The following is a 17453-nucleotide window of genomic DNA, read 5'->3' on the forward strand; positions in this document are numbered from 1 at the left end:
TCATGGCTAGACCATGTGTTTCCTGAATTCCAGTTCAGGGCTTTGTCTGCCAAACCTCACCAGGAAAGCAGAGAAAAATTCTCATTCAGCTGGGGCTTCCTCTCCACTCTGTCTTATTCTCTCTTTTTTTTTTTGTGGTACGCGGGCCTCTCACTGTTGTGGCCTCTCCCATTGCGGAGCACAGGCTCCGGACGCGCAGGCTCAGCGGCCATGGCTCACGGGCCCAGCCGCTCTGCGGCATGTGGGATCTTCCCGGACCGGGGCACGAACCCGTGTCCCCTGCATCGGCAGGCGGACTCTCAACCACTGTGCCACCAGGGAAGCCCCCACTCTGTCTTATTCTATGATCTTCTCATGCCCATCTCCAGCCCCCTATGAGACCTCACTGTTCCACTCTCTAAGTGTGTCCAATGTGACATCACTTCCCTAACCTGCAGCAGTGCCAGCATAATAGCATCATCTTGTCTTCTAAAAGTCCTAAAATGACATCACTACTGAGATCACCAGTGGTCTCCATGTGATATCGTTGCTCAGGCTACCAGCAGTCCTAGTGACATCATCGCCCAGCCTGCCATCATTCCCAATACGATGCCGCCAGCCAGGTCACCAGCAGTCCCAGTAAGACATTGGCATCAAGGTCACCTACAGCGCGTCAGTTCCCAGTGAGAGGTAGAATCCCATCAGGCTCAAGACTCACAGAGCCTTGGACCCTGGGCCCTGGGGTACTTTGTCTTGAATCCCACAGACTACCTGGCTCCCCACAGTAGGACCGGAGGGCCCAGTGACACAGATGGCAGCCCCCAATCCCACACTCCATTACATAAAGAGGCAGGAGCCCTGAAGTCTGGGGCCAGTGAAGGAATTCCAGGTTATTCTAGGCCATAGCATTTCAGTGAGTGTGTGTGGCTGGGTGAAAGGGAAAGAGGAATAGAGGAAGGGAAAGGGAGAGAAAGACAGAGGGAGGGCGGAGGGGAGGTGGGGAGAAGAAACCGCGTGGTGTGTGACTCCAAGACAGGGGGAGAGGCCGCTGGCCTGGTCTTAGCTCCACTTTGCACTTTTGCCCTTCTCCAGGAAGCCTTCTAGACCGTCCAGCCTCTCCTCTGTGAGTGCCCACACTACCGCCAGGAACTCCTCTACCTGTACCACATTATTACAGGTGGTTGTGAGCAGGCCTTTTCCTTAGCCTGCCACCAAAGGATGGAGTGAGGGAGCATGCCCTGGCATGGCCCAGCAGGCTTACTCTCTCCAGTGAGAGAGTTGCCTCCTGCTAACCCTGCTCTGCTGGATAATCTCTAAGGCCTCCCTGACTCTGACCCTCAATGATCCACGAGATTTGGGGGAGGAGAATCAACTCCCTAATAGAGCCTGATCTGGCAGTTCTCAGAAAGCCATGGTCTCAGGGGACGGGTGGCTTAATTCCACCATAGACCAAAGCCCTCACTGCCCTCAGTTCCCTCTCCCAGGGCCCTAGCAGAGTAGTGCCCAGTGAGGAGCATGGATGGATGCCTTCTTGGACTGGCAATCACCAGTGTGGGCCTCCGCCCCACAGCTCTACCCCTGCCCTACAAGGAAGAGCTCTAGATCACTCTGGAGAGTTCTGGATGTCAGGAGAAGCCTGGGCTTCTGCTCAGGATTCAGGGAGGGCAAGGCAGACCGAGGGCATGTTGGGGCATCTGGCTAAAGCCAGGTCAGTGGTCAGAGGGAAGTAGATGCCAAGCTGCAGAGACAAGGATACCAAGCCAGTGTCGGTCAGCAGGCCTCCTCCTCTCTTCCTGTGGCTCCCAAACGAATCCAGCCCAGGGCTGACTCTAAGGCAGCAGCTGTTTAATGACTCCCTTATTAAGGCATGAAAAAGGCACTCGGAGGGGGCTGTGGTAGGCAGAATAATGCCCCACAAATGTCCATGTCCTAATCTCCGGAGCCCATAAATATGTTATTTTGCACAGCAAAAGGGATTTTATAGATGTGATTAAATTAAAGACCTTGAGATGGGGAGATTATCCTGGATTATCCGGGTGGACCCAGTGTAATCACAGGGGTCCTTATAAGGGAAGGAAAGAGGCAGGAGAGTCAGAGAAGGAGGTGTGACAACAGAAGCAGGTATCGCAATGATGCAATTGCTAGCTGGAAGGAGGCCACAAGTCACGGAATATGGGCAGCCTCGAAACTGGGAAAGTCAGGGAAGTGGATGGTCCCCTAGAGCCTCCAAAAGGAATGAAGTCCTGCTGACACCTGATTTTTGCTCAGCAAAACCCAGTTTAGATGTCTGACCTCCAGAACTGTAAGATAATAAATTTGTGTTGTTTTAAGCCATCGTGTTCACGGTAATTTGTTACTTCAACGATAGGAAACTAATACAGTAGGCTTTCAGGGGAGGTTGACCCAAACTCTACTTTTAGGAATCAGAGGGAGAGGCCACTCAGGATGGCTGTTCTCTTGCTCTCTGCGCATCCCCTGATCAACCAGTCCCTGCTTCACCTACACCTTACTCACATGACCATCTAATTCTCTTAATCATAGGACTTAATCAGTAACTACCTACGTGCTTGCCCCCTGCCCTAGCTGCTGGTTTCCCTGGCGACTGATGAGCCAACCTGATGCCAATTCCCCTATAAATGGTAGCCTCCTTCTCCCCCAGCAGCAAGGATTGTGGCTATGTCCTGTGTGCAGTCTGCCATACATGGTGTGGGTGTTGCTCCAGGACCTTTTGCTTCTGACTTGTAAGATTCCCTATCCAATAAGCTGCGGGTGTCTCTGTCACTTTCTCTGGGCTCCTTCTTTGGTCTCACAGCTGGGCGGTTACCAGGCTTGCAGGCCTGTGGGGTGCAGCCCAACAGCCCCGCAGATGGTACCTTTTTCTGGGGTGGTTTGGAAGCAATCCCTCTAGAAGTTGGGGGGATGGAGGCAATGATCCCCAGCTCTTCTGATGACAACAATGAAACCCTCCCTCAGTTTCCCACACCCCAGCCCTGCTATCTTGGACTCCAGGAACAGATATGCCCCTTGGGTTAGGATTTTCAGTCTCCAAAGGCAGGGGACTGGCCCAAGGCTGCCCCCAAGAAAGTACATCAGTGCTAGAGTGCTCCAAACCTCCAGTGTGGCCCACAGACCGTGGTGCCAGGCTTCCAGGTAGCCTTCCAGGTAGCTGGGCTTTTCCAAGAGCTCTCACCTGATTAGAAGCCATATTTAAACAGTGTGGGAAATAAGAGCACAGCCTTGGAGGCAGAATACATCAAGCGGGACATTTAATTTGATTTAGGGAAAATGAGGCAAACCTTTGAGAACCTAAATAACTAACCAGTAATTAAACTAACAATGGGAATGCCCTTGCACTACAACCCGGTGAGCACAGTGGCCTTTATGGACTGTATTTACAAAGAGACCTGACAACATAATTAGTCCTGTAAATTTTACACAGCCTGCAGCTGAGGAGTGATGGATTTTGTGTGTGGAGGATGATCGGGGAGAAATGAGGTGGATGAATTTCCATTTTCAGTAAATGAAATTAACACTGCTTAATTAGTGAAGCTGACAAATAAATGATCAGGAAAGATTTAAATCCCTACAAGGGCATCCCTGGCCTGGGCAGGCTGACGGACCGGCCAGGAGGTGGTGGGGCAGAGTGGGAATGGGTTTAGCGCTGGGACTCAGGGCCTGACTCTGGCCCCTTTTGAGGGTGCTGTCCCTCAGAGGCTGGGCTGAGGGACAGCTGGCTCTTCTGCCTTTCTAAGATGTGTCCTGCTGGGAGGCTTCCTCCCCGTCTCCTGTGTGATAGCCAGTCAGGACCACAGAGTGTCTAGGATCTGTTCCACCATCCCTGCCCAGCAGATCACGAGGAGTCCCCATCTCCCTGCTGTGAACTGCCTAATGGGCTGGAAAGCACCCCTTCAGTGCAGCAGGCTGATATAATTGCACCCCAGCTTTGCCCCGTGGGCCAACTCTTCCTAGACTACCTCCTTTGCCTTCCAGTGTTCCTCCATCTGCTTTCACCTGCTGACAGCCTTTCTTCACTCTGCTGAGACATGGAGCCTGGTCCTAGAGGGCACCCCAGTCTCTGCCCTATACGCAGCCTGACATGTCCACCATCTGGTACCCAGCAGCCACGAGGGGAGGCGGGTGTGATCGCTTCTGTGCTGTTGCAGGTAATTGCCCGGGCTCTTTTCCTCACCTGCTTGCTCCTGGCCTGGCTCCAGACGACCAGCCTTGGCCCCAGTCCTTCCTAGGGTGCATGCCTACCCCTGCGCAAGTCTTATTTGGCTGGGTCAGAGAATCAACATCTGGGAATTCCAGGCAAAAGGAGCCCTGGGCTGAGCTCATCAGGGTCAAACCCAACAACAAACCCAAATTCTCACTTTAGAGTCTGGCCACAGGAGGCCGAGTCTGATAATGGGAGGTTGGCTGCTGGGAATTCCCAAAGACAGTGTGACGGATGCTGGTGAGCCAGCTGCCCCTCACAATGACCCCGTCCAGTAACTAGGGTGCCTTTTGCCTGCCTCAGCTTTGCCCCTCTTTCTTCCAGGGAGGCACCTGGGCACTTGAAAGCATGGGACTCCCAGGAGCGACCCCAGGAGTGAATGCAGGGGCCCCTCTGCATTCCAGCCCAGCCTGGCTCTGCTCAGGCCTCTGCAGATTGATGCTGACACGTACAAGGCTCTGGAGAATAGATGCCCGTTGGAAAACTGCTCAACAGCTCCCATACCAGTGACAGCAAATACCACCGCCGCCGCCACTGCCGGGCCCAGCTCTCTAAGAGAAGAGGTAGGGGCCTTGTCTGATACCCCTCTGTCCCTATAGCCCCCGCTCTCTGCTCAGGGCCCCGGAGGGTCCTGTAGGAAAGATAGGAGACAGAATGCCAGACAAGTCAGCAATGGTTGTCCTTTATGTGCGAGTGGTTCCTACAGCTCATGGGGCACGTTTGCTGCTTTTCTTCCACGCATGTCTCATGACGGCCCTGGGACAAAGGGCCGGCAGGTGTCAGCCTCTCCAGGTCACCAGTGAAAACACCAAGGCTGAGAGCAGCTTCTGGCCCCAGGTCACACCACTGGGAAGTGACCCTCCAGCCAGAAGGTCTGCAGCTGATAGCAGTGCCATCCAGGCACGTGGATGTGGCCAACAAAGAACAAAGAGACCCTTCCTGGGTGTGTGCCTGCCCAGAGGAGGCCTCTGGGCCTGTTGGGCTTGGGGCCATCGATTCCTGTGGGGTGGGCTACTCTTCTCCACCGCTCCTGGCTAGGGCTGCCCCCATGGACAACCTCTATATGACCCCAACCAGCTGACGCCCCTCCTGGCCCTCGGCAAGAGGAGGATAGGGCTAGAGCTGAAGCAGTTTCTCCTCCCACCTGCTGGGGAGCACCCCACATCCCTACCTCAGTCCTGGGCAGAGAGCCTGGGCTGATCAGCCTCAGAGAGAGGTCCACACCCACTCCTGGGAGGGCCTGCTCAGCCCCCTGCCCTGTTCCCGGCCCAGTAGCTGCAGCAGAGGGGGAGGAATGTGCTAGTTCCCTGCCAGAGGGGGTGGGCGCTTCCCTCTTGGCAGTAGCCCATCCTCAGGAGTGGGGACACAAAGCGGGCATTTAGGGCATCCTCAAAGGCGGCCCAGACCATGAGACTGGGCGCAGCTCCAAGGGCTTCTCCCTGAGAGGAATGACAAACACCCACTCCTCCTGGCCCTCCCCTCCCTCCCGACACCGGTCAAAGAATGGGCTGGGCGGACAGGCGGTCTGAGGGGCAGAGACCAGGAGCTTGTATGCCTGCCAGCCAGCAGCGGCTTGGAGAATGGGAAGGTTTTTCTGTTCGCAGAAGCTAATCCTACATGTTGTTCGCCTAGGGAGCTGCGGCTAACACGAAGTATGGGGCCCTCTCCCGTTAGGAAGAGGGAACGCCCAGGCCAGTGCAGAGGCAGGGGCTTCTGCAGGGACCAGGGAACACGAAGGGAAAGCAAAGTGCCACACGGTTTCCACAGCACTGCCTCCTGCTGTGGGGTGATGGAAACTGGCGGGGACGGGAGCATCCCGGAAGGCGGTGGTCTCCCAGGGTTCGGGGCCAGTGATGAACATCAAGCGCTTGCCCTCCTTCCCCACCCTGCCTGCTCCAGGGCCTGCTCAGGAAACTCTCCTCCTTCAGGCCTCACCACCAAACCCCTCCCCAGGTCTCGTCCAGTCTACCTTCTCATCCTTCTCAAATCTACTTCTCCATCTCCACTCCACGCTGGTGGTTCAGATCCTGCCATCTCTCCCTGGGATGCCTCCCCAGTCTCCTAGCTGGTCTCCAGCCTCCAGTCTCACGCCTGCAAATCCCCGCTGCAGTGGTTGTGTCCCAGCCCTTCTCAAATTCCTTCAGTATTTTCCCCTCCGGAGAAGGTCCAAGCTTCCTGGAATGGCTTACCAAGCCCTTTGGGGGCTAACCCCGGCCCCCTCTACAGCTTCATTTCCTCCCATATCTCTCATGCCTCCAGACCTTTGCATATGCTTCTCCCTCTGCCAGAAGCCCTCTCCCCCTTTCTTTACCATAATAACTCCTTCGAGGCTCGTTTTGGCCTATTCCTTCATCCAGCACTAATTGCCAGTATGACAGTGGGTCTTCTCCATTAGACTGTGAGCACCCTGAGGGTGCTAGACTTGGTCATCTTTGTATCTTTCACACCTGGCAAAGAGCCCTGCACTGAGTAGGTACTTCGTGTTTGCTGGTTGAGTGAGAAAATGAACAAATAGCCAGATTACTTACAGGAGCCATGTCCCACCGCAAACAGATCATTGTACTTCGGATTCCTGCAAAAGAAATAAGAACCCCTTGGCCCAGGAAATGGACATGGCTCTCCCATGTACAGTGGTGCCTTAACTACACTGTAGACATCTACTGTTGAGCTTAGAGACCTGGGACGATCCCATAAGAATCCCAGTCTCACTTTTTTCCGTAATGCTACGCGTCACCTTCAAAGTGATTAAGCGCGGTAGAAGCGCCCTGCTCAGGGCTTGGCACGCAAGCAGGCGCTCAGGGATTCCAGGTTTTCTGCAATGTCTGTACTCACCAGCAGAGGGCGGTGACGGCCAGGCGCTTGGCTTTGTCACTTTGGAACTTCCAGAGAGGCAGCAGCGTACCCTCCTGGTCCCGGTATTCGTCAGCAGGATCCTCGTAGTATTTAAAATCTTAAACACACACAGGCTGAGTCAGCCCTGGGGCTGCCACTTTCTGTCTGGACCTCCTTGGCCAAAACAATTAACCTCTTTGTATTTCAGAGTGGGAATAGTAATAGTACCTATCTCAAAGGACTGTTGGGAGGATTAATTGCTAATATATGTGAAGTACTTAGAAAAATACCTGGCACAGAGTAAGCTCTCTACAATGCTGTTGTTACTGTCATTGTTGTTTTTGGAGGTAAATTACATTAAAGTGGCTATGTCCTCAAGGATAATAATTCCAGGTCTGTCCATCTTCATATCCACTGCCAAGCCCCGCTGGAGCGAAGCTGCCTGGCTCCCTCATGGGTCCTTGAAGCTCAAGTTCATCTCCTGCCCTAAATTGTCTCTACCTCCCGTTTCCTCTAACTTAGGTAGAAGCCCCCTCCATCCTTCTACTTGTCTAAATCAGAAATCTTGGTAAACCTTGACTGATCTTTTTCCATCATTTCTCATGTTTTCCTTCTGATTATCTTTTCAGTCCATTCACTTCTCTCCAAACCCATAGCCACTTCCTAGGTTCAGGCCCCAAAAGCCATCACCCAGACTCTTACGCCACCCTCCTAGCTGGTCTCTCTACCTCCGGACACTCCTCCAGTCCACATTCTGCAGAATAAACCACCTCCCCTACTGCCCTGAAAACCCCTCGATGGCTCCCCTTGCACAGGGGCTCCCTGGTCAAACCGAGGCTCCTGGCCACTACTTCCATGTCATTTCCAGCCAACTGTTCACCTACCCTCTGTATCAAACAGTGTCTAAAATGTCCTGCTCCTCCTGAAAACTCCCACTCACTCTAGATCCAGATCAAGCTCCCCCTGCTCTGTGAAGCCTTCGCTTGCTTGCTGAGCAGAGTTCTCCTCCTCCTCCGTCCCAGCCCTGCCTCTCGTCTGCTGAAACGTGTGTCATACAGCGTTGCCTCTCTTTATCCTTTTGCCTGTCTCCCCCCGGCAGACGGCTCCTGGGGAGCAGGAAGCACATTATTTTCACCTCTGGACCCGCAGTGCCTAGCACAGGGCCAGCCACAGAGCAGCCACCTGATGACTGTTCAAAGAAGGCAACAAAATAGATCAACAGAAGGGAAATGGTTCTCGGTCTTCTTTCCAACCCATTAGAAAATGATCCTCTTATCCAATGTGGTCAAGGACATCCCCAGGCACGGCCCCAGCCTCTCTCACAAGGCCCCACACTTCGAGGTTTGTGGACTACATTCAGCCCTCAAAAATGGCTCAGACAAAAAAAAAGAGTGGTCAGAGGCATGAGCCTTGATCACATCAGAGATCCCTGAGCTCAGACTATCTTTGAAAAGACTTCGTTTCAGACAGGAGATTAATTGGTAACACTTCTCTGTTTTCGCTTCTTCCCAAAGGGAAAAGTGTATGCAATTTTAAAAAATCAAGGTTCAATACATTTTTATGTGACTGTGTTCTTATAAATGAAAAAGGTTCACCAAGGCCAATTTCTCCATGGGTATTAATCATGTTTGCAGCTCTTTGGTGGGCTGATTGCAGAGTCTGGGTTTCAGGAAGCCAAGCTGTGTGAGTGACAAATTCATTCACAGCTGCCGTGTACTTTGACAGCTTTGAAAAGCACTCAAGGTCGTTTTCCAGCCTGAATGATAACAAGGGGGTTTGTTTAGGCTGCTGGTCTTGGCAGCCCTGGGTTCTCTGTCCCATGGGTGAGCAATGAGCATCAAGTCACCAAGAAGAGCCCTGGGCTGTCAGCAGAGGAGACCAGCCAGCAGTGGGGAGCTGCCAGCTCTGGGGAGGCAGCTGCTCCAAATAAATGCACAACCTCTTAGGGAAATACAAGCCACTTGGGAATGTGCTGTTCATGCCATGGGAAGGATTCCGTTTCCCTGGCTCTGTCAAAGACACCAGAATTTCCCAGGCCCCCAGGATTTAAGCGTTTGTGAATCAATCTCTTTCTTCACCTCGTCACTAATTAATCACTCACATAGACCTATTGAGTGTTTATTTGAAATGCCTCTTCCAGCTCAGTGGCTCTGTGGCCTCGTGCTAAAGTGCTCAGGCTATGGATCCAGGGGGCCCGTGTTCGAGTCCTGATTGTGCCGTTCACACCTCACACTAGCTGTGTTTTCGAACAAGTGGTGACATTTCAGCCTGAATGTCTCATCTATAAAATGGAGATAATAGTGGTTTTCACCTGACAGTGTGGCTGTCAGGATGAAATAGAATAATACATGTAAATTGCACAGTACAACGCCTGGTACATAGGCCATTCCCAGGGAAGGCTGGTGCTTGCTGTTCACTGTTGTAACTGCACCGCCTGGTACACAGGCCATTCCCAGGGAAGGCTGGTGCTTGCTGTTCACTGTTGTAACTGCACCGCCTGGTACACAGGCCATTCCCAGGGAAGGCTGGTGCTTGCTGCTCACTGTTGTAACTGCACCTTTTTCTCCAACCCTGATGACGCATTCTGGGTAAGGTGCAGTGAGGTCCACTCTACCCACACTGGAACCTCACCCTCGCCTCTGCCGCTGTATTCTGCCCAGTGGTACCCTCCTCCAGCCCTGCTCTCCTCGGGCTGTGTCCCTGCCTGGACAGTATCTTTGAACTCTCTGCAGAGAAAGCTCAGATTCCCTGCGCGACATTCGAGGCCCTTCCTTAAGTGGCCCCGACCACTTCTGCAGCCTGAACTCTCACCACTTTCCAACAGAGCCCCCGTCGGGGTCACTGAGCCTGCTGCCCCTTGTTCCCAGAGTCCTTTCCAGTTCACGTTCACCGCTGAGTCACTGCTCGTGCTGTCTCCTGCCCAGCACATCTGCCCTCTGCTAATCTCCCACTCAAGCTCTGCTTATCCCTTGGCATCCAGCTCAGCCCTCCCTGAAGCCTTCCTTGACTGCTGTCACTCCTCACTTCTCCTCCTCCATTCTTGAGGATCCCCAGAGCAGTTTCTGTCTGCATTCTAGCACTTCTATGGTCCCTAAGCTGGACAGAGTAGAGAACAGAATTAGGTGGCTTAAGACCTAGGTTTGGGTCCTCTCTGCCTTTCACTAGTCAGGTGGCCTTGGCCTTAGCTTTGTCGTGTGTGAAGAAGGGATAAAAATCTCTGCTCTGCCGCCTCCCAGGATTGTTAGAAAGATGCTGTTAAATCACTAATGTGCAGATTTTTTGCTGCACCATTGTCAGATCTCATCACCACACCCATTTCTTTCTTACGCCATTGTTCCTGTTTGACCTGTGTTAAGTCTTATCTCCCTAGTGACATCCAGAGAAGGGATTACTTTTTCTCCCCTTGCACCTGTAGGACCTAGCATGGGACACTCAAATACTCGTTTTGTATGAGGGATTTTTAATACAGGTAATAATAGTAGTTGCCAGCACTTTCAATCTAACCTTGAGCAACATCATCATATGTGTTCTGGTTGACCATCCGCTCCATGATTTTAGCAGCTCGGGTCAGTTTGGTGATGTCATCACTCTGTGGAGATACAGGAGCCACAGGTCCTAAGTCAGCATCTGGAAGGTCATGCCCTGAGCCACAGCCCTGACTTACAATTGGTTCAGCAATGCCTCTTTGACACCACCCACCCCAGATAGCTCTGTAAAGGTATCTCTTTGTGCTTCAAGGCCCAGTTCTCCCCAACATCCTCTTCTGGGAACGCCCAGCTCACAAGTGGCACAAGGCGTCTGCACTGCTATACTTGGCCCCTGAGCAGAGCCTGCCTCCTGCTCTTTCATCCTGAGCTTATTCTGGGGAAGGCGTATCTCTGAGCACAAGACAGGGCACTGAAGAGAGCCCAGGAGGGGTATTGGAGGGGACAGCAGACAGGGTAGGTAGGAGACTTCTTTGGTGGGGACAGAAGTTTCACCAGCCTGAGCAACAAGGGCTCCTGTTAAAGTTCTCAGAGATCTTCTGGTCCAACTTATTTAGTCAAGAGTTGAGGAGGACACGGAGGCCCAGGGAGAGGAAAGAGACCTGTGTTTACACAGGGAGAACAAGGCAGAACTGACTCCTAACCCAGGGCCCTGTCCACGGCCCAGGCCAAAGAGAAAGCATGAAGTTTCATGTCAGGGGGAAATGACTCATCCTGAACAAAAAAACCAAGATCATCATTATGTGAAATTCCATAACGTAAACCATTTAACAGGTTAAAAGAGGAGCAAAGACTTTGGAGCTGGCAAGAAGGGCCTAAAGAGTTTAGGGCAGGTGGCAGGAATGAACCAGTGGCGTGGACAGCCCTCCAGAGGGGCTCCAGAGGGCCAGGCCCATGGCTCTCAAACATGAGATTTCCCAGGACTGACAGTGTCAGGCAGTGGTTAAGAGAACGGGTTCTGGGACCACACAGACCTGCATCCCATCCCATCCCATCCCACAGATTAGGAGCCGAGTGGCAACTTTAGGTAAATTACATCTCTGTGTTTTAGAGTACTCTGATACAGTGGGGATGGATAATGCCACCTGCGTCATGGGGTCTTTGTAGGATTAAGTGTAATAAGCACCATGGTGTTAGTAACCCAGTGTCCGGTGGTAATGGTGATGGTGGTGTCAGAAGAAACATGCGGCCCAGTGTGGTGGGGGATTACTTACAAAGTCACACATGGGGGACTGCCTTTGAGACTCTCTCATCAGTTTTCAAACCGACTCCAAGCTTATTTCAGAAAACCGACCAAGGACATTCACTGGAGTCTTATAATCACAACTCTCAGAGTTCACCTGGTCCCAGCCACTACCCCCTATTCCCTGACCCAAAGCAGGAATCCTTCCCCCTCAGCAGCTTTCTGGCAAATATCTCTCCCCAAGTCAGGCAGTATCTTGTACGGTCAGACAGCCTGTTAGCTGAAACCTACTTCCCTGAGTCTTATACCCATGGTCCTAACTCTGTCCTCCAGCTATAGAGACTTGTGTGCCAGATGCTAGGTCCTCTGATGTAGGAGGACAGCACCTCATTCCTCGAGTCAGCACTCCTTCAGGCGAACCCTCCCAGCTCCATCAGCCATGCATGGCATATTAACAGCCACCACCTGTCAACCAGTATCAAGCAAGTACTATTTTAGGGGCTGTGCATATATTATCTTGGGTTCTCACGACAGTCTTGCAAATCAGGTATCATTAGGCTGTCTACAGATGAGGGAACAGGTTTTAGAAAAATCCAGCTCCATGGCAAAGCCAGGATGTACACTCAAATCTGTGGACTCTAGGGCCTGTGCTCTCAGCCCCACACAGACAGCCAGTTTCTACCCAGCCTGACCACCCTTTCCTGGTCCTGGGAGACTCAGGGATCCACATGTGCTCTGAGGAGAGAGTATGGTTCTGGAAACTATGCTACTTGAGCAGACACAGCTCTTTGTTGGTTCTGACTGAACTTGTGGCCTCTGAGCCCTTTCCCCCTTTGCTGTCTTAATCTCACAGATAAGACAAACTTACATTCAGTTCTGTGCATTTACCCAAACCATTAGTGAGACAGAAACCTGAGATCTACCACTGCAGACCTTCCGACAGAGTATCATGAAGTTATTCTGCTTTCTCTCCTCCCACACACTTGAGTTTTATACCAACCTAATCAGATCTGGGTCTCTGAGAAAGGGGTATCACTCTGTTCATGTGCTGGGCCTCAGCAAAGGGGAAGGCAACTGCCACCCCCAATCTGCTCTACAGATAGCCTGGCCCAGTACTTGGGATTCCCAGTTACAGGTCAATTCCCTTGGGGGGTGGTTGAATAGAATACTGAAGTATTAACTGGCTATGTTATACCCCCAGTGTCCTGTTCCACTGTATTTCTTGCTTCAGAGGGCTGGAATCTGCCTGCATCACAGCCTTTCATGTTAGCCAAGCTGGAAGAACCCAGTGTGGTCCTGCCTCCCTAGACACCAACTCTGGTAGGGCTGAGACCCAAGGACAGTTTTCAGTCTCAGTCACAGGGATCTTACTTCTGGTCTGTGGGTCCTGGTGACTGCAGTTAAGATTTCTTTAACCAAGGCCCCAGAGCCCATAGCCAAACCCCTGATGGACCTTCAAGCGAAACTGGACCCAGGCCAACAGTCCCTCTGAAGCCCCTAACCTCTAGGGAACGGTGCAGGGAAAGTTAAGGGTCTGGACAGGGCAACCTGCAGGGCCGGGACTTATCTTTCACCTCAGGGTTCCAGTACTCAGCACGGTCATGACCACCAAGTGCTTGCTCTGTGATTAAATGAAACTGAATTGGGCAGTTCCTATTAAGCCAGGGCTGGGAACCCTCAAACCTCGCCTAAAATGTGACTTTTCACGGGCATGGAATTGAGTGGAAGTGGGCATACTTCAGACAAAGGAAGAGTATGATCTGGCTTCTATTCTGGAGTGGAGCAGAACCACTTCCCTGAGAGCTGTCTGGGAGCTCTCCGAGGTGCTGAACTTGACCCTGGCTTCTTGTGGACATTGTCCTTCCCTCCCCATTGCACATCAAACTCATCCTGATCTCCATAATGGGACTCTGGCTCCTGACCCATCTCTCTCTCTATTGAAGGGACAAATGTGGCCCCTCAGTATCTCCCTGTGGTGACCCTCCCTGCAGTGACCTATCACTGTTAACTTCCATGATGATCTCCAAACCTATGCTGGCTACACCCACAGTGAGCTCCCAACCATGACCTCTATTATGACTCTTGCATAGCTCTTCATGGCAAATCCAACACAGGGTTGCCATACCCATTGGGTTGGACTCTATGATAAGCTGTGATCAGCTCTGACTTGGCTCCTGGACCTGAAGAATTGAGTGCAAGTAAACCCAAAGACTGAAGGTCCAAGAGAAAATCACCCTCCCAAACCCCATGAACTTTTGGCCAGGGAGGTGGTGCCTTATCCTCACATGCCACCCTGCCCTGGGAAGACTCCCAAGCTCTTCCAGGGTGCACATCAAGGCTTTTAATAACATTCATGTCTTCTGTTGCCCCCTAGCCCAACAATCCTGAATTCCTGCTAGCCTCCAGACCTATATAAAATTGGGGTGATCTGTGGAATGCCAGAGGCAGTTATAGCTCTCCTCACACCTTCCCACAAGGAAAGAACTGTTCATAAGTATCATTAGCATCCTGCCTTAAGCGTCTGTGAAGTCCTCACAGACAGCCAGGCTTCTGTCTACCCAGGAGCCAAGGTACCACTCAGTCATTCTCTGTGACTGAGCCATAGGAGGCCTCATCAAACCTGGGACTCCATAGATGTCAGCTTCCTCATCGCCATCTTCCCCATTTTTTTAGCCACTGGGGTCTCGGTCTTCTCCTTCTCTGTATTCTTTTCCTGCTTCCCAAGCTCTTCCATGTAGGCATCATAGATCTTCCACTAGGCAAGGGAGAGATGAGAAGGATCATCTTAGGGCAAAATCTCCACCCAGCCAGCTCCTCTTCAGCCTTTAGGGCTTGAAGAGTCGATCTTCAACCCATCACAGGTCTTCATAGTATCCTCTACTTGGCCCACCTTAATTATGTATTCAGTGTCTGTCTTCCCTGCTAACTCTCAGCTCTAGGACAGGAATGAAGGGGCTCTCAGAGCACCCCGGGGCTGGGCTTTCCACCGTGCAACCCAGGGGCTCAGTTGTCAGCTGGAGATCAGTATCGTTCCAGCCTACCACCTCTACTAGGGCAGAACAAATGGGCAAAGATCAGCTAGCTCACAGTTTTCTTAGTGATTTATGAGACTCTGAACTAGGAAATTTAAAAAATGACTCCCCCTGTAGGGATGGGATAAACATATTGGCTCAGGCTGGCTGTCTACAGCCCTGATCAAAACTTCTCAGCATAAAAAGATAACCAAAAGTAAGGGAACCCCTGCTAACTGGCTCTGACAGTAAGAGAAGCCCAAGGATAGTAGCAGAGGAAGCAGCATGGATCTGGGGCTGGGCAAATGCCCCAGGCCGCACTGTGTGCTCCCCAGATCTGAGCAGCCACTGCTCCCTGGAGGTCAGATAGGCACACCTTACATTTAATAATTCACCCATGGGCCAGTTCTCCACACTGCACTGTACTTCGGTGTTCATTCAGAGCCCTCCAACAACCCTGTGAGGCTGCTTGTCATCCTCATTTGACAGACAAAGAGATTAAGGCATTAAGGGTGACATGATTTGCCTAGGATCTTGCAGTGTGAGCAGCGGAGTTGGGTGCTGAGCTCAGGTCACCTGGCACCATATCCTGCCCAAATCAGCATGGCTATCCAGAAGGATTTGAGGTGGAAGGAGCGTCTGCAGGAACACTGAAGGCTGCTGGATGGGCAGGGTCAGAGTGCTAACACTTCAGAGTCAGCCGTGAGGTGCCACAGGCTGTAGAGAATCCGGGGGAACGAATGTTCTCCCCAGTTTGCAGGAACTTCCAGAAGCCATACCTGTTTCCCCCTTGGACAGTCTTGCCCTGGGCTGATATAGAGCTCTCTGGGTGGAGACCTACTGTCTCATGTGCCTGGAGTTCAGAGACTAGACAAGGAGCAGGGAGGTGGGTGGATGAGGAGGGCAGATTTCCAGAGGGATCTCTGACCACGCCAGTCTCCCTTGTTGCCAAGGGAGATAGACAAGGATACAGAGGGGGAGGGAGTGATGGCTTTTAGATTGGCCCAGGGTCTCACCTGATTGGCTGTGGCTGAAAAGTTTGTCCTGGGAGAAGGCTCCGTCTGGCATTCTCGGTCCTAGAGAACAGTGACAACAAGTGACCCACAGAAAGCCCTCAACTCCTTCTCACTTAGCCCAATGGTATATCCTCAGGAGAAGCATTTTTGTTGGAGCTGAGGAAGGGGTGGGACACAGCACTGGGGAATTAAAGAATGGCCTGGGCAAAGGACAAAATGACATGGTGAAAGCCTAAAATTTCCATCCAGGGCTCCTTCAGAAGAAGCCTAAGCTAGAAAGTAGGGGCAGTGAAGCCTGATTGTGCCAGTTTCCACCAGGAAGAACTCCAAGAGGGGGATGAACAGATCTGCAAGAACTCAGCCCTTGGCCAGCCTCCAATGCCGGACCAGAGGTCAACCCCTGGCAGGCCATTGAGCTAATATTCCTCACCTCAAGAAGGTTTCCCCCTAATACTTGGGTCTCTGACTCCACCAGGGGAATGCACCCCCTCCCCATTGTGTATCACCCAGATTACTGAACGTCAGCTTGGGGACTACAGAGGGTGGTTAGGAGCCGCCGAAACCCCACCCTGTAGATTTCTGCCCTCTCTTCAGGTTGATTTGTGGAGAACACTGCCTTACATATGTGAGTCTCTCACCTGAAACCCTGAGAGATTCTTTCAGCCTGATACTCAGGGTCCTCCACACTTATGAGCCAGGGAACTACCAGCTCGTCTATCACGGAGACCATCAACTTCAGTCAGACTGGCTCCTAATCTTGACTCCCTGGCACATTCTGGCCTCCCCTTCCTTCCCCAAATCCTGACCTTCACTTCAAGGCCCAATTCAAGTTTCAGGCTCTCAGTAGAGCGATCCAGCCTCCTTGTTACTCCCTCTGAACTCCTGCCTGGATGACTTACTGGGACCTGAACACATGCTCCCAGCTCCCCTGGAAGAGCGAAACTCTTCCATCCGCCCTGTCACCTGCCAGGCTGAGGGCTGCTGGTGCTGGGTCAGGCCTGCTCCCTCCCCGCTATGCACAGCATGGAGCTTCGAGGGGAAGGGGCTCGGGGGCGGGGAGGGGCGTTGCTCTACCCGGAGGGGGTTGTTGCAGGTCTGTGAGGCCCTCTCACTGAAGTTTAACTTGTTGGTGAGCTTTAGTTCCTTGGGCTGCTTAGGAGTCATTGATTCTTCTTTGGCCATTTTCTCAGGTGCCTGGAAAGAAAGACCCACAGGACTAGGACTCAGCTGTGAGAAGAAGGTGGTGCAGGATAGGGAGTGGGGAGAAGTCGTGTCCTGGGATAGGATGGAAGTGGGAGAGAGTGATTATGCCAGAGGTGTTGGCACCTGAGGTCTCTTGACTTCTCACCTTCAGCCCCCAGCCCCGGTGAGTCACCCCTGAAGCCTCCAGCCATAGCTGGAGCGGGGAGGGGTGGGATGGAGAGCAATATTATACTGAACCTCAGCGGCAGGCACATCTGTTTGACTCCCAGCTTCAGCTTCCTTGGGCTCTTCTTCTTCAAGGATTTCTGTTTCTGAAGTCACCACCTTGGCGGACTCCTGAGAACCTTGGTAGGATATCGGTGTTGAGCTCAAAGTCCAGCCCACTCCCCCATCCCCTGGGGGGTAAGGCCTTCTTCATTTCTGCCTTTCAGAGCTCGCCTTCCCCAGGGTTCTCCTTGGCCTGAGCCTCATGGGTTAGCTCCCAGACATACCCAGGACAGCCAGCTGTTAGACTTTATGTAAGAAAAG

The 17453-nt window shown here is 52.3% G+C and overlaps 1 protein-coding gene across 1 annotated transcript in view; it reads right to left on the minus strand.

Annotated features, from left to right (window-relative positions):
* The window catches only part of DNAI1 (dynein axonemal intermediate chain 1), a gene marked incomplete at both ends in the record, with an annotated part of 63310 nt that overhangs the window by 16191 nt on the left and 29666 nt on the right, over positions 1–17453 (minus strand). Inside the window, 7 exons of the mRNA XM_079707047.1 lie at positions 6724–6767; positions 7028–7145; positions 10532–10616; positions 14316–14450; positions 15723–15782; positions 16797–16916; positions 17163–17269. Of these exons, the coding sequence (XP_079563173.1) occupies positions 6724–6767; positions 7028–7145; positions 10532–10616; positions 14316–14450; positions 15723–15782; positions 16797–16916; positions 17163–17269 (669 nt within the window). The remainder of the gene's footprint in view (positions 1–6723; positions 6768–7027; positions 7146–10531; positions 10617–14315; positions 14451–15722; positions 15783–16796; positions 16917–17162; positions 17270–17453) is intronic.

The sequence above is a fragment of the Hyperoodon ampullatus genome (assembly GCF_949752795.1).
Source record: "Hyperoodon ampullatus genome assembly, chromosome: 6".
NCBI classification, from domain to species: Eukaryota; Metazoa; Chordata; class Mammalia; order Artiodactyla; family Ziphiidae; genus Hyperoodon; species Hyperoodon ampullatus.